General features: G+C 25.8%; 1 protein-coding gene across 1 annotated transcript; it reads right to left on the bottom strand.

Annotated features, from left to right (window-relative positions):
* Positions 1-12,712: 12,712 nt before the first annotated feature.
* On the bottom strand, positions 12,713-15,537 carry LOC113558468 (small ubiquitin-related modifier 3-like). The gene is made up of 3 exons (XM_026963927.1): positions 15,409-15,537; positions 14,709-14,825; positions 12,713-12,907 (listed from the first exon to the last, which is right to left on the bottom strand). The coding sequence occupies exons 1-3, from the start codon at positions 15,418-15,420 to the stop codon at positions 12,770-12,772; spliced, it is 267 nt and encodes an 88-aa protein (XP_026819728.1). The 5' UTR covers positions 15,421-15,537; the 3' UTR covers positions 12,713-12,769.
* Positions 15,538-15,913: the final 376 nt, after the last annotated feature.

Raw genomic sequence — 15,913 nt, 5'->3', positions numbered from 1 at the left:
TTGAGAATTAATAAGGTAATTTTTTTTTTTGTCTGCCGACACCTGGTTCCACCCAGTAGCTAATATTTTGGTTATTTTAGAAAATGATAAATTTGAATTTTCAGAATGAAATTCTACACGCCGTTTAGATACAAATCGTATGTACCTACAAATATAGACAAATAGGGAATGTATTTTTAATAATTAAAAAGTTTGCTTTAATTATTACCAGTAATCGGAGGTTTTGAAGCTGATTTGTCACGCAAATACGGTGTAATTTTTTTTTAAACTTTAATTTTATTGACTTTTTTTGGTATGGTATTCTCGATGAACATGACATCATATCTGACCTATAACATTTAAAAGAAGGCAATAGGTTTACTCCGATTGGAACTAACCTATTATTAAAATACAAAATTATGTGTTTGTCATTTGTTGTCTTATAAATGCTTCTTTTTCACACATTTTCTTCGTTTTTATTCCTTGCTTTCTACATTTGGTATACGTTTCCTGATTGAATTTCTACTAACACATCATAGCTAAATAGTTTTAGCTAACTAGCTAAAATTATTCACTAACCAATGTATATAATATTATGCTCATTTATAACGAATTTGCTACATTCAAGTACGAGTAGAACACTAATGCATCACAAATACGTAATCATTCCGAAAAAACCTAGAGCCAACAAGAATCATCCTTACTCCTTGGACCCCACTTTCAATATATTTTTGTTAGGATATACCGAAAGTGAGTGTTTGTTAATACACCAATATATAGAGATGGTTTAAAATACAAAATAAAATTTTTTGAAGGCTCAATATAAAACATTGAATAGGTAAAATATTAGTGTGATAGTATTATGTTAGTATTTTAATTGATGTGCTAAATCCTTTATTAGTTATCATATAATGAAATAACATTATAAGTGTTTTTCGTCATGAGTTATGTATAATGTAATATATAATCCAGACAATCCAGTAAACGTTGTTTGAAGAAATTATTTTCTAAAGTTAAACAATGATTCATTATTCGTGTGTTTTGTTCGTAGAAAATATCGGATCCACCCACCGAACATAATATAGGTTTAATAATAGTATTACAAATTAGTAATTATTAATTACTAATACATTACTGATAACATTTAAATTTGTTTAGAATATATTTAATAGGTAGTCGATAGTAGTATTTTTATTTTTATACATTTACAATTTTGAATCAATCGTTACAATTATCATATATATATAATGTTTCTAACTAAATATTATACCTAATTTGTTTTAATAAAAATACTTTTATTTTAGTAATTAGTAGATGTATAATAAATAATAATATATTAATTGTAGGAAAGTGAGTAAGAAAAAAATGATAAATATACTAGGTACTATATTATTATATTACGTAAAAACAAAGTGATATATTTTATAGGTATTTGAACAGGGGGTTTGAGTGACAGAGTTCCCCACTGATATGTTTCATTTTTATATGTAAAGCCTCTCCTGCAATGTATAAATTATAAGTGTTACCATATTTTATGATTGCATACATATACATATGTACTATTACACATTATATATTAGTGCTATACCTAACTGAAAAGTAAATGACAATCAAAAACCAATGGCGGCTCGTAAATAAAGACGATGGGGCGGTCAGACCCCCTTCTAAAATTATTATTTATTACTAATTTATAAGTTTAATATAAAATTTCAAATTTTTATAATATTATTGTAAAAAATAAAAATGTATTTCCTATATTTACACTAATAAATATTATGAAAACATTATCAGATAATGATAGCTTATATTTTCTGAGAATCAATTACCAATACTATTTGTCAAAACCCGCGAGCAGCGAATGCAATTCTTGGGCGATGATAAAAGTCGCACGTCATAACTATGATTGGAATACAAAAACTAAGAAGAGGGAACACAATAAACACTGCCGCCGGGGCGATGATTTAATCGCCGATATGCACGGATTTCGAACTTGTGTGTGTTTATTGGTTTACTTTGTGCCGTCGTAATTCGTAATAATTATTATTTCATTATTTCATTATCATTATATATGTATTAAATTTATAATTATAAATTAAATAACTATTATTAATATTATTTGTATTCGATACTTTCCATAAATAAGCAATTTATATCGCCCTCCCACTTTCAAAGCACACGAGCCAACGATTGTCAAAAACCATATAATTATAGTAATAATTACATTTTTCTTTATCTGTATTGTACCTATTGTATTTCTAACACACGTCACAGGAACCAATTTAATCTAAAATGTATACTCTTATAATATTTAACCATTATAATTCTGTATGTAAATACATATTTTACTAAAACATGATAAATTAAGAGGATGTCAGCGTAAAATAAAACATATGCAACGCCGTCTCGGTGACATCGGCGGCGTTAGCCCCACCCATTTTCTCGTAGTGTGGAGACCGCGAGCGGCGCGAGTTATCGTAACGGAGAGGCTCATTATTATTGTATTGGCGATCGTAACATTAGGATCTCGCGTTTCGTTTCTACATAATATTAACAGGGTGCTCTCACAACTCGCATAATAGATCTTAATATTTCTGTACAGAGAATTGCTTTTCTACCTTTTTAGTCAGGTGCCCGATGTGCAATTGAATGACTTAAACTACTAAGTGATATTCTGTTTAGATCTCAAATTTTATCTCCCCGGTTTATGTCGACTAGCTATCCCATTGATATTATTAAATCCCATCTCAAAAAAGACTTCCCTGCGTAGGTTTATTTAAATTTAAATTGTAATGTAAAAGTATGAATCTCTATGTGAAATTGTATAAAGGTCTCAAAATTGACTACAAATTTAAATTATATATTTATCATCGCATAATGTTCACTAAAATCGAATTACAATAAGGACTTCCCTATGTAGTTAAATTGTAATTACTAAGTGAAGTAAATAAATTAAATAACTATGCGAAGTTTTATTAATGTCTCAAATCAACTTCACATTTCAATTTCTATTTATCATCGTATGGATTTCAATGGAATCTAGTTACATTAAGGACTTCCGCACGTAGTTAAATTTGTAATTACTAAGTGAAGTAAAAAAATTAAATAACTATGCGAAGTTTTATTATTGTCTCAAAATAAACTTCACATTTCAATTTCTATTTATCATCGCATGCAATCAATAGAATCTAGTAACAATAAAGACTTATATATGTTGATAAATCTATGATTACTATAAATAGTTAAAATTTAATCCCTATGTGTATATATTTGTTAATGTTTCAAAATAAAAAATTTTCTATTTTCATAGTAAAATATATTAATTATATTCATTGTTTGTATACATGAATATAGTTGCATAAATAATAACCACGGATATATAAGTATTAAAAAAATAATATTACTCGTTTTAATTTACAACAATGTAGATACAGACAACAGGCGTACTTTATTATAATTTAATACATCGTAACGAACGCGTGGGCCATGGGCGACGGGCATTTGGCTATAGGTTTTCGTAAAATTAGTAAATCTATAATAATATATTAATATAAAATAAAATAATATATATAGTATACTGTTTACTATAATATATATATATATAATGTATAAAAAATACATATGATCGCGCAGGGTTCCCTGGACGTTGTTATTATTCAGATTGCATCTTGTACATTTTTTATTTTTTTTATCGATAAGATATGCAGTCATGCACTGTATTTTTAGAAATTAAATGACGGCCATTGTAATTGAATATCTGTGTATCCATGTCGGTCATCCGTGGTTGACACTTTAACAGTTATCGTTATAATATTTGTCATTACTGTTGAAGACAGTAACTAATGTGTTTAGTACTGTTTATTATTTTATATGCGTTTCTGTGACTTGTGAACTGGGAACTTACTCGTGTGTAACTGCAGTGCACGTGATATTAAGTATTAGTACCTGTACGCTGTACCAGCTAATATTAAACCTAAATTGTACATATAATATCGTACCAGCTACAAACTAAAAATTATAATGGCTACAAAACAGGTAATTATATTTTTCAATTAATATAATAATTAGGGTTGTGAATTTGTAGGAAAGTGCATTTTTTTATGGTAATTGTGAAACGTAGCCTTATTATTAGCACATATTTGAATTATGTAATCCATTTATAAAACTTTTATTTTGCATTTTTTGACGTTTTTAGTTTTTAGATCCTTTTTAAGTTTATTTTCTAGTATTTTAAATTTAATTTCGTCAATTAACATCTTTACAAACCTTTTAAAAAAAATGTTTCAGCCGTTTCATCAGGCGAATAGCATTAGGTATTAAAGAATCAATCAACTTCAAAATAAAATTCAAATAAAATCAACTTTTTTACAATTTTTTTTTATTGAATAAATACATTTTTATGCATATAATATTATAATAATATCACTATAAATGTTAAATTAAAAACTATTTTAAGTGCATTTTATACCATGATTTTAGATTCTGAACGAAGTGAATTGTGATGAATGTATTGATTTTACAATGATGTGTTTTTTTTTATTTTTTATTTTTTTGTGCTTTGATTTTTGACTTCAGCCCATCTTTGAGAAGGAAATTGAGTCTAGTTGGCACTTTGGGGGTCAAAAGTAAAATATTTCCAGTAGTTTTAAAAAGCGTCAGGAAAAACCTTGAAAAAGTAGCGGAAAAACGGGAATTTTTATGCATAACCAATTTTTGACTAAATCGATTTTTTTATTTTGTTGTAACTCAAAAACGAATCATTGTAAATACTTGAAATTTTCGTTAAATGTTTGTATTAGCGTTATCTATTTACGGTTAAATTTTCAAAATATTTAGAATTTTTTTAAACTATTTATAGACAATTGAAATTTTTGATTTTTCTAAAAAAATTTTCTTGAAATGCCGATAAAAATAATTTGGCTTTCAAAAAAATTTTTAAAATTTAATACAAGGCTTATTATAAGTTGTACTTATTGTAGTAAAATAAAAAAATCAATAATCGTTAGTCACAATTTTTGTTTATAAGCATTTAAAGCTCAAATGTTTATGTAATATATCAAAATCGCGAAAACTTGCAAGGAATTTCGAAGTTGAAAATTCATAAATATTTTGTAATTTATATCTTAGACTTTAAAACCCAATACAAGGTTCTCTATAACTTTTTCCTCAAATAACAGAAAAAAAACTCCAGCGTTAATATAGAAACAATTTTATGAGCGTATGAAATTTAATCTTTTACGAATTAGTGTAAAATAACGATATATTACAATTTAAACATAGGTAATAATACAATACATTTTAGACTGACAAATCATCTCCTTCAGAATGGTTTTTCGTATACATTGATACCTGTCATTGCATTCAAATTTAACACATCAATTATAGTGACCTACTCTCCTTCTTTACTATACAGCAGAGCAATACCCACTTGCCCACCCTTTTTTTGGCATTTTAAATGCATTTTTTAAGGTTTTTTAGTGCATTAAATTCACAGCCCTAATAAAAAAAGTTTTAATTACGAGTCTACATTTGTTTAAGTTCTTTACTTATTATATTATATTTAAACTCTTTACATCCCTTAATCCAACGCATTAACTTTATGTATGTGCATATTATTGCATATTATTAAGGCATTAGTAGAAACAATTATTGCCAATAATTAATAATAACAAAGTAGATACAAGTAAGCTTTATTATTTAATATTTTTGTAGTACTATATTTCTTAAACAGAAATAAAGTACCTACTAACTAATAATTATTAATATTAATTATATGATCTTATTTATATTAATTATATGATCTTATTTATAGTTTATAATGCTCAAAGTATTTCCACAGTGGTGTTTTTTATTCTATGTTTCACTATTATATTATTTAAATATATCTGACTTGATATTTTTGAATAAACATTTTTGGATTATGGGTTAATATTTTTTTTAATATCGTAGATTAAGAAAATTAAACCACTGGAAAATATGTCAAAAAGAAATTTTAATCGGCATTCAACAACAAATCTAAATGGCATCATCATCAACCATGGTTCTAAAACCAAAACTCTCTAATATAAGTCCTGCAATTTCAAAAGGTAAATCTGTTAATATTCAATCTCTATCAGTGGTTGGTGAACAGTCAGAAGATATTCCTTTAATTTGCAATAATATTTCTAATACAAATTTTACTGAAAAAAATATAAAAATATGCCGGTATTCTTATAATAAACATCTTATTTTATTAACTGAAATTACACTGTTCTTTTATTTCATAAATTAACATGTTAAGTTTACAACATTGTTTATGGTTTTTACTTTATGTAATATTATACAGAATAGGCAATGAACATGTGAGGTGTGAACTAATTGGGCAAACCGAACATTATGTAAATATAATGCATATATGATTTGTGATCACTATCCACTTACTATAGGTACCTATATTTTATTATAATGTAAATAACCGAAAAAAATTTAGCTGGATTTTTTAAAATTGTGCCAAATGTGTGTGATTATAAAGAGCATAAGAGCATTAAATTTAAGCAGCAAGAATAATATTTTAGATATTAATATGGACTTCTAATGGAAGTTATTTTGTTACAACACATGGCTGTTTTTATTTAATACTATATGATTTCTATAGGTTGTCTATGAGTAGTTGATATAATATGTCATAAGTGCTGTTCTATAGTAGTCACATATGTAATTACCATGTGCAGTTCTTAGGTAGTTGTGCAATATGCAATAGAAGAGGCTTTATTGACTACATATAGTACTCACATTTTGATATCGCATTTGTACCATCACTCAACCTGGAGTTTGGCATCCATATTGTATCTCAAAGAAGTAAATAGGCACTTAATTGTAACTTCACACATATCAGTGTGATAACTATGTGACTTCTATTATATGGGATTTTGCACATCGAGTGTAGCTTAGTACATATATAGTAAAAAAATATGTTTAAAATTCAATAATCTATTTATGTACATCATTATTTTAATAATTTAGTTACATTATCAATATTGATACGTTAAATACAAAGAACACAATAAACAATTGTGTAATATTTGTACATCGAGTAGATCTTCTTTATTTGTAAGAATTAATATAAAACTACCATTCCATCATTTCAATTTAATCTGACATTTCCCTCTACATTTAGTAATCATAACAAAAAACTAATAAAAAAAATTGTTGATGATTTTAACAAAAAAAAAATCATATTTATTTATCAAGTTTATTAGGCTTTAATTATTTTATGTTTAATGTGATCTGGTTCACGAATATCAGTGATTAATAACCGTTTACCATATTGAAGCATTATCAACTCTGGGAGTAAACATTTGGTGTAAAATCTAAAAAAAAAATCAATCGTATTAAGTTCCGTCTTATTTGAATTAATTATTTATACTTACAGACTTAACTGTTTGACCATTTTAGTCGACCAAAATTCATTATCATACTTAATATTTATTGTATGATTCCAGTTTTCTGTAAATATAAAAAAATAACAGTTTGTTCTCCCTGTTATATGCAGTTGGCCTTGCACTTGATAATAGTAGTCAATGTTTTTTTTTAATTTAATTGTTTTTGTATTTTTGTCAATAATACAATATTTGAGCTAAAACAACATTTTTTAACATAAATATACAAAAATATTTTACATTTTTTTTATAATTATACAATATACAGTTCTTATTGTAGATACAATAATAAATAGTTGTTATTAATAAAAATATATCCTACTTTTTATTGCATCTTCTAAATTTGTATTATTCTTGGCTGAAAAAGGACATTTGATCTCGATAACAAAATTATTTTCGATAAAACCATCTTAAAATTATTTAACGAGATAATGATTGATATTATTACAACAAAAACATAAACATTAAAGATAATAAATTTATAAAAGCCTAAATGTATATATTTTCTGTAGTTGAATATTTCAACCAAAATTTCAATAGTAATATTTATTTTACCTGGACTAGCAGCCAAGTAAGAAACTTCAACATCTATGCAAAGTCCTATAGATTTTATTTTTAAATTAAATAGATCTTCGAATTTAACTTTTGCTACAGACTGTATGACTACCATATTCTATGGTTTTAATTTTATGGTTAGTCTGTGAGTCTGTCCATATAATAATTCATGCACCGTATTTTTACATGAGATATTTTGACGCATTTTATATATTTTCCCGAACTTGAAAACAGTCAACCGTTTTCTCCTCTTTGTGTACCAGAGTTGCGATTTTGTTTGGTCTCTCATATTTTTCTCTTATTGTCCTATTATTGCACATTATTTTAAACATATATACACATCTAAATTAAAATCTTTACATTGTAAAACACTAAAATTTATACTAGTTATACTACCTTTATCCATGTTTTTAATTTCATTAATAAAATTCAGTTTCATGTTTGCCAAATCCTCATAAGAACTTTAAGGGGGTAATTATTCTGCTAGACCATAGTTTTCATCAGAACCCGATGATTTAAGCTGCTTGTTACTGTATTTTTTTCTCATGAATAATGCTCGTCGTCTTTGATTATTTAATTTTTGTCTTTTGGCATTTTTTAAAAAAGTCTTACCAAACATACCTGTTACAAATTAATAATACGAAATAAATATATAGTCCTATAATATTTACTTTAAAAATTATCTATTAAATTATGTATTATGCATTATATAATATTAGTTATGTATTTATTAAATAACTGTATTACCTGGACTTTTTTTCATAATATTATTATATTTGGTCCGTAAGTATTCTTTTGAATTAAATGCTATAACTGCAGCTTCAACTCTAGCATTATACGAGTTTTTTTGTGACATATTAATTCGTTTTCCCCCAATATACTTATTTATCATGCTGTTAAACTGTTCGCATACATTATTTTCTACGTCTGTTATTAAGCTACTAGAATTAGCGACTAAACGATTTATTGCATTTATTATTTTTAATATCATGCCATTGTTTTCAGCTAGTACAACTAAATTTTGTTCCAAAACTGTATTTCCTTGACAAAAATACGAAGCGCACTTTGTATTATGTTGTCCTGGTACATGGTATTCAACATCGAATCTTCTACATCAATTATTTAGAACTATAATTTAGTAATTAGTTTTGATTAGTGTTGAGATGTTTCAAATATTTTGAAAATATACCTAGGTATATTAAAACTCGTGTTTAAAACATCTAAATTAATCAAACATTGTTTTGTTAAAATAACCACAAAAACATCTAATACTTTGAATATTTATAAATAATTAAATGCCTATAGAATATTATATAGCATGTGAAAAATAAAACAAATTATGGAGTCTGGTACGAAACGTCGATGATCAAAATGTCGACAAATTACATTGTCGACAGGTCAATATGATGACAAATAAAAAATATCGAAAAATAATTAAATTTTATAATTTAACGTTGAGATAAAGTGAACGGTATTCTTTTAGATTCAGTATACAAAGATAACGATAAAATAAATAGTATTTCCCATGCGACCGTGTGGTTAAATCAAATAATTTCGATTTAAAACGACTAACGCACGAGTACAAGTATTTATGAATCTCGCAGAGCCTGGTGTTAATTTAAGAAAATGGTGATCAAACGGGTCAAAAAGCTAAATTTGTATTAGGTAATTATTTTGAAATATATAATTTTATTTTGAATATTTCGTGTATTACAAAAATATATCAACATTTACAAAACATCGACTTGGAACATTAACTCTTTAATATTACTGTAAATAATTCAATCAAATTAAAATATAATATTTCATTAGGTATATAGTATATATATTTAAGTGACATTTATCGGAAAAATGCTATCTTAAAATGTAGTAAACTTATTTCCTTTAAATATGTATCATTAGCTTGCTTTTCTTCTGTCGGTTTGCATTTTGGACAGAACCATTTTTCTTTAGGCTTAGTAATCAATTTGACGCAAAAAAAAATGGAATCATTTAATGGGACACTAAAATCACAAAACCAAACAATTAAAAAATTATATTTTAGAAATATAAAATAATGAAACAATAGTTATAATAAAAATAGAACATAAATAAACTTCAAATGGTTAAAAAATCAAATAATACATTTTTGTAAATTAAAGAAAGAAATGTGGGAAAGTTGATAAAGAGTTATTAACACATCATAGTTAAAATCAGATTATAGTGCATATTATATATTTTCATGATGTTTAAAACGCAAATAGCCTATTTTTTAGCACATATATGCATAAATATTGAACAACATTTATTGCACAAAATTGTCATCTATAATTATAACTTATATTTATAAGTTTATAACTATAAGTAATCATCTTATGTTTTAAAATCATCTAAATGTTTTATTTTATTAAGGTTTAATTATGCTATAGCTATACCAACTTTAAGTGGTCAAGTACACAAAATAAAAAAAATGCACAGAACCTACTTGAAAACATAAAATGTTATTCTCATTAAAAACTCATTAATTTTGTAGGTACAATGTATATTAAATTATTATTAAATATAATAGGTATTATTTACTTTTGAAATGAGATATTCTAGGAGATGGTAAACTGAGACAATATTACATCTTTTCTAAAAGTCGATATGTAAACTGTGCTAATTTTTATAAGTTCCATTTTAAGTACAATATTATACGACACAGCATGTACTAACCTAACTTGTGATAATCTTGTACTTGTGTCTTCTGAAGGAGCCGATATTTAGTATATTGCGTTAAAACTCAAAAATAAATTTGGATTTTCCTTACAAATTTGTCTCCAACATAACATATTAATTAAATTATATATGTACATAATAACACATACGTATATATGATGTAATGTTAATTTTTTTTTGTCGCAGTTTACATACAGCCGATATTCTTACATATTTCCATATTCCCCTTTTTAGTCGATAGTTAATTTACTCATTAATTATGTACACCTATAATATATTAATGCAATTAATAATAATAATATAAATAATAATCATACAAATACTTACTTAAAAATTTGGTATAGTATTACTTTTCAATTTTTTATACAAATCTTGAAATAGTTGAATAAATAATAGTACTTATTTTTATTTATATGGTTCAATGTAATTAAATATCAAACTATGTGTTGTTTTATTATTTATATGATCATATTAAGTTAATAATAAGTCTGTAATAATTATTTAAATTTCCCCACTAAATGAAAACCAATTATAGGGCCGAATTCATTCGTGGGTTTTATTTCGTGTGAAGAATGGTTATATACTTATATATGCGCTCTTGCGATAACAATCACGACAAATTGTTTAAAACTTTAAAAGTACTGTTTGAATTGTATTAAGTTTGCGAGTCTTGTATTAGCTTATATTGCTTAGTACTATTAGTACTGTTACGAACATGCATACAAGGCACAACTATGTAAGGCATGGTTTACCAAATGGCGGCAACACATTTTGTCCGGCTCGCAGACAAAGAATAAATAACACATATTACGACAAAATTATATGTGTTATGATTGTAAATTATTATTTTTGTTAAATATTATCGGTTTTTAAATAATATAAATATGTTACTTAGGATTTTGATGGCCCTTCAAAATGTTTAGATTCCTTATGAGGCCCTTCAAAAATATTAATTGGTGACCCTGATGATGGCCTGATGTAAGGTTTCTATACACAACGAAGACAACTAGGTAAGAAAGAATGTGTCCTAAATATGATAAATAAAAAAGTAAATAAAAATTGTTGATTTACCATGAAATATTTGACGGTTGAAATACACTGTCAAAAATCGAAGTCTTAACTTAAATAAACTGTATTACTTTAAGCATGAAACCATATTTTTTTTGTAAAAGTATGGTTAATTAGTAGTTACGTCTGACAAGTGCTGCACTCATAAATGGAAGTACCTAACCATTGATATTTGGAGCCCATCCTATTTACCCGGCGTACAACAACAGTAGGTATACTGCTATATCAGCTATGAATAATAGTTCATAATCATAAATAAGCCGATATGGAAATAATTATATCGATAATAAATATTATTTAATTTTATTCGATTTTATATTCATATTCGTGATATCGTTTTCACACAAATGAAAACTATGTATCGTTAAGTTGTCATATATATGGTGGAAAACGTATGATTTAAAATTTAAATCTTCATTTATTAAGATAATATGTAATTAATAGATAATATAATTTATTTATTATAATCTTATATTATTTAAATTTTAAATAATTAACTGTATTTTAACTAATATTAATAGCATTATTCTTTATTTTTTGAAAAATATAATGAGCCTCGTTGAACAGATTTGGTCGTGGGCCCATAAATTCACAATTTACAGAAATAAACTTAATACAGCGGTTCTTAACCTGTGGTCCGCGGCCCCCTGGGGGTCCGCGATACTCATGTTGGGGGTCCACGGCAACTTTAAGAATATTAAAAATAAAATAATTTATATTACAGTTTTATGAAAAATTAAGTTTAATAAAAATAATTATAAATGTGTATGTTTTGTTATGTCTATATAATTTGTAATATAAAATAATTATTATAATTTTAGTTATGATAACATTCGATGTTTTGTAAAAAAAAAGGTATTCGACAAAAAAATTTTAAGGGGGTCCGTGTTCTACAAAAGGTTAAGAACCGCTGACTTAATATAAACATTCTCACAATGTGAGATTCTTATTTAATTTATTTTCTTAAGTCTAAATGTAAAATTATAGAACACCTTTAAAGAACCATATTGATTGTATCATAATCACAATACTATTATAATAGCATTTTACACATTTTAAAAACAACAACCACCAGTTTGCTGTTGGAACACTTCAATTGTATCACCTTCTTCAAGATTTAAAGAAGCTGCCGTATCAATCTCGTTAACCGATCGTCCATCGAATCGAAATCTTACTGAGTTGTAAGCAAGACCCTGAAATGATCAATTTTGAATATATTAAAATTATTAATGTAAACAAACCAGTACATAAACTTAGTTAATACTAGCCATATAAATATTAACATTTAAAATCACAATTACAAAATGTTTTTAAATATGAAAATTCATCATTAATTTACATCATATACAAACAATTTTTTGTGTATTAATACATAATTTAAAAGAACACCATACTCCCATTGTCATAATATTAGAGGATAGACATATCATTAAACTTTGATATTTTGATTTTAAATTAAGTTATAAGTATGTAAAATATTACAATAAATTAAAAAAAAATAAAAATAACTATTTCAACAAAACACAGACAATGTTGTTACCTTTAATAATATATCAATCATAGTTAATACAAAACTAAATATTAACTACTAAATGTAAATTTTCCACAGACTTTTTAGTTGTTACAATTTTATACATTTGTCAACTATTAATTGTGCTTACACAAAAATGCAGATGTAGGGACCTTACTTCTCTTAATAGCAAATAAGATATACAGACAATTTAATTTATACCAACAAATGATTATTCTGAACAGAGCAAATAACTTTAATCATTGTGGGTTATATAACAGCTTTTAATTAAACAGAAAATAAATAAGTTTTCAAATGAATGTTTAATAATTTGATTTTAATTATAAATAAAATAATATAATGATTATCAAAAAACAATTGATATAATTATATTTAATATTTAAATATACAATACATACAAAAAGGTATTAAAAATATTTTCAAAATAATTTAATAGACCTACTTGAACACATTAATTTAATAAGAGCCTACTTTTTTCACTATTCATTGGACATTTTAATCTGTAGCAAGTGAAATTGTTTTGTGTATTTAACATGACTAAAAAATTTCCAGTGTGCTAACAACTAACAGTTGAATGATATTATAATCAGACTATAAGATACATACTTATGACCAGAGTTAGGAAAAATATTAACTAGATCAGTGGTCTAGTGAGATAAGTGGTCGGCAACCAGCCGATCATTTCATAATTTCAAAAGTTTAGACAATATTTTTTTTTTTTCATAGTAAATAATTTAAAAATGTAAAATTTATATTTTTATCTGGCCTGCAAAATCTTTTTAATTTGTGAATGTGGCCCGAGAGTTCAAAAAGGTTGCCGACCACTGATCTAGATAATAATTCAAATAAAAATTAATTTGAATGATTTTTTTTATAATTATTTCAACAAAAATGTATTTAAATAATTTTTAAACATAATGCAAATATAAATATATATTATAATTATTTACTTTATAGTTTCTTCTTTAGATAGTTCTATATTTGTTTCATTTACAGTATTTTTCTATTTATTCTAAATAAAAGAAAATTTACAATCGTGAATACAATGTACAATGCCAACTATTGTTTTTTAATACATAAATGTATTAATTACCAAAATACCAACCATATTTTAACTAAATTAAAATAATTGAAAATTATTTGAATAACTATGTTTAAAAATTAGTCAAATATTTTTTTTATTTGAATATCATGATTGAAAATGTTTCAAATAAATTATTATCTAAATAAAACTTTATTTGAATAACGCCTTACACTGCTTATGACTTTGTTTGCTGACAATCAGTGAATACATTTGCACAATGTAATCAATTCCTAAGTGAATTCTCCATGAAATATATCCCATAGACAAATAGATTTTAAATTAAAATATTTTGAGGTAATTTAATTTTAAATTTAGTCAGTAGAACTATAATTGTTGTTACAATTGGAATAAAATATTTTTTAATAATATTTATACTTACAGTTTTTTCACAGTACGCATTCATCAACTTTCTTAATTGAGTATTTTTTCTAATTTTAAATTGTATTAACCAATTATCTTGTCCGAGAACCTTCAAGTTAATACGTTCAGAAGATACCTAAATACAATAAACATTTTTAATTATTAATTGAGGTTTAAAAATTAACAAAATTACATTTTGTATCAATATAATTTACAATCAAACATTCTAATTTTGCATATAGATTTTATGAATGTTATACGATATAAACATAATGTTAATACTATATTATTGCGCACAATATATAATTGATTTGTATGAATCAGATGATTATGAACTAATAAAATCTACTTGTCGTCAAAAGCTAGTTGACTTATTGTGCTAAGTATAATCAATGTAAATGATAAATCATAATTGTTTTATGCTATTTAACATATATGAAATAAACAAGCGTTCACAAGAATAAAATAGAACATGTTGACAAGCCGGGTAGAATCCAACGCCATGAAATACTAAATCTAAGACGGAAAATACGGCAAGAATAACGATTGATGAAGTAGAAGGCAACAAAAAACCGCCGTTGGCATGTAGAGGGCATGAACACATGTCGTATACGGTAAACAACTAACACGACCGGACCGGTCTTGTCTTGTTATCCGAAACCATTACGAATAACGGCAAAACACATGCTATTTTTCCGCAAATATTTGTAATTACTTACTAAAGAATTCATGGTTATTTTTGGATAATGTTCAATAAAAAAAATAACGGTGACGGCAATAATGAAATGTCGGTAGTAAATATGCCGATAAATAAGCAGACAGCAGCATGAACACAGACGTTAAACACTGACGCCAAACGACAGAGAAGAGCAACAATATGAATATAAGGGTAGTAACAAACTATCAAATTCAGGTAAGCAACCAAACGGAAATATTGGATAGTAATCTGGTCCATAATTTAATCGATAGTGTAAATGCGTAATGCATTAAAATCTTGCTGGTGCGTCCTTTGATAGGTTGGTATCACCACTGACACAACACAAAGCCAACGCGGGAAGCGGGAAGCGGAAAAGGGAACAAATAATAGCACAAACCAATAATAATAATAATAATAATAATAGCCACATTGGCGTAATTCCATTAAATTTCAGCAGGTGCAAACAGGTGCGGCTCCAGCCCCCCTCCACCTAAGAACATAGTATCATACATATTATATTTTTTGTT

This window comes from Rhopalosiphum maidis, chromosome 3 (genome assembly GCF_003676215.2).
Source record: "Rhopalosiphum maidis isolate BTI-1 chromosome 3, ASM367621v3, whole genome shotgun sequence".
Lineage (NCBI taxonomy): Eukaryota > Metazoa > Arthropoda > Insecta > Hemiptera > Aphididae > Rhopalosiphum > Rhopalosiphum maidis.
Note: the sequence above shows the minus strand (reverse complement) of the source record. Positions and strands in the feature narration are given on the sequence as shown.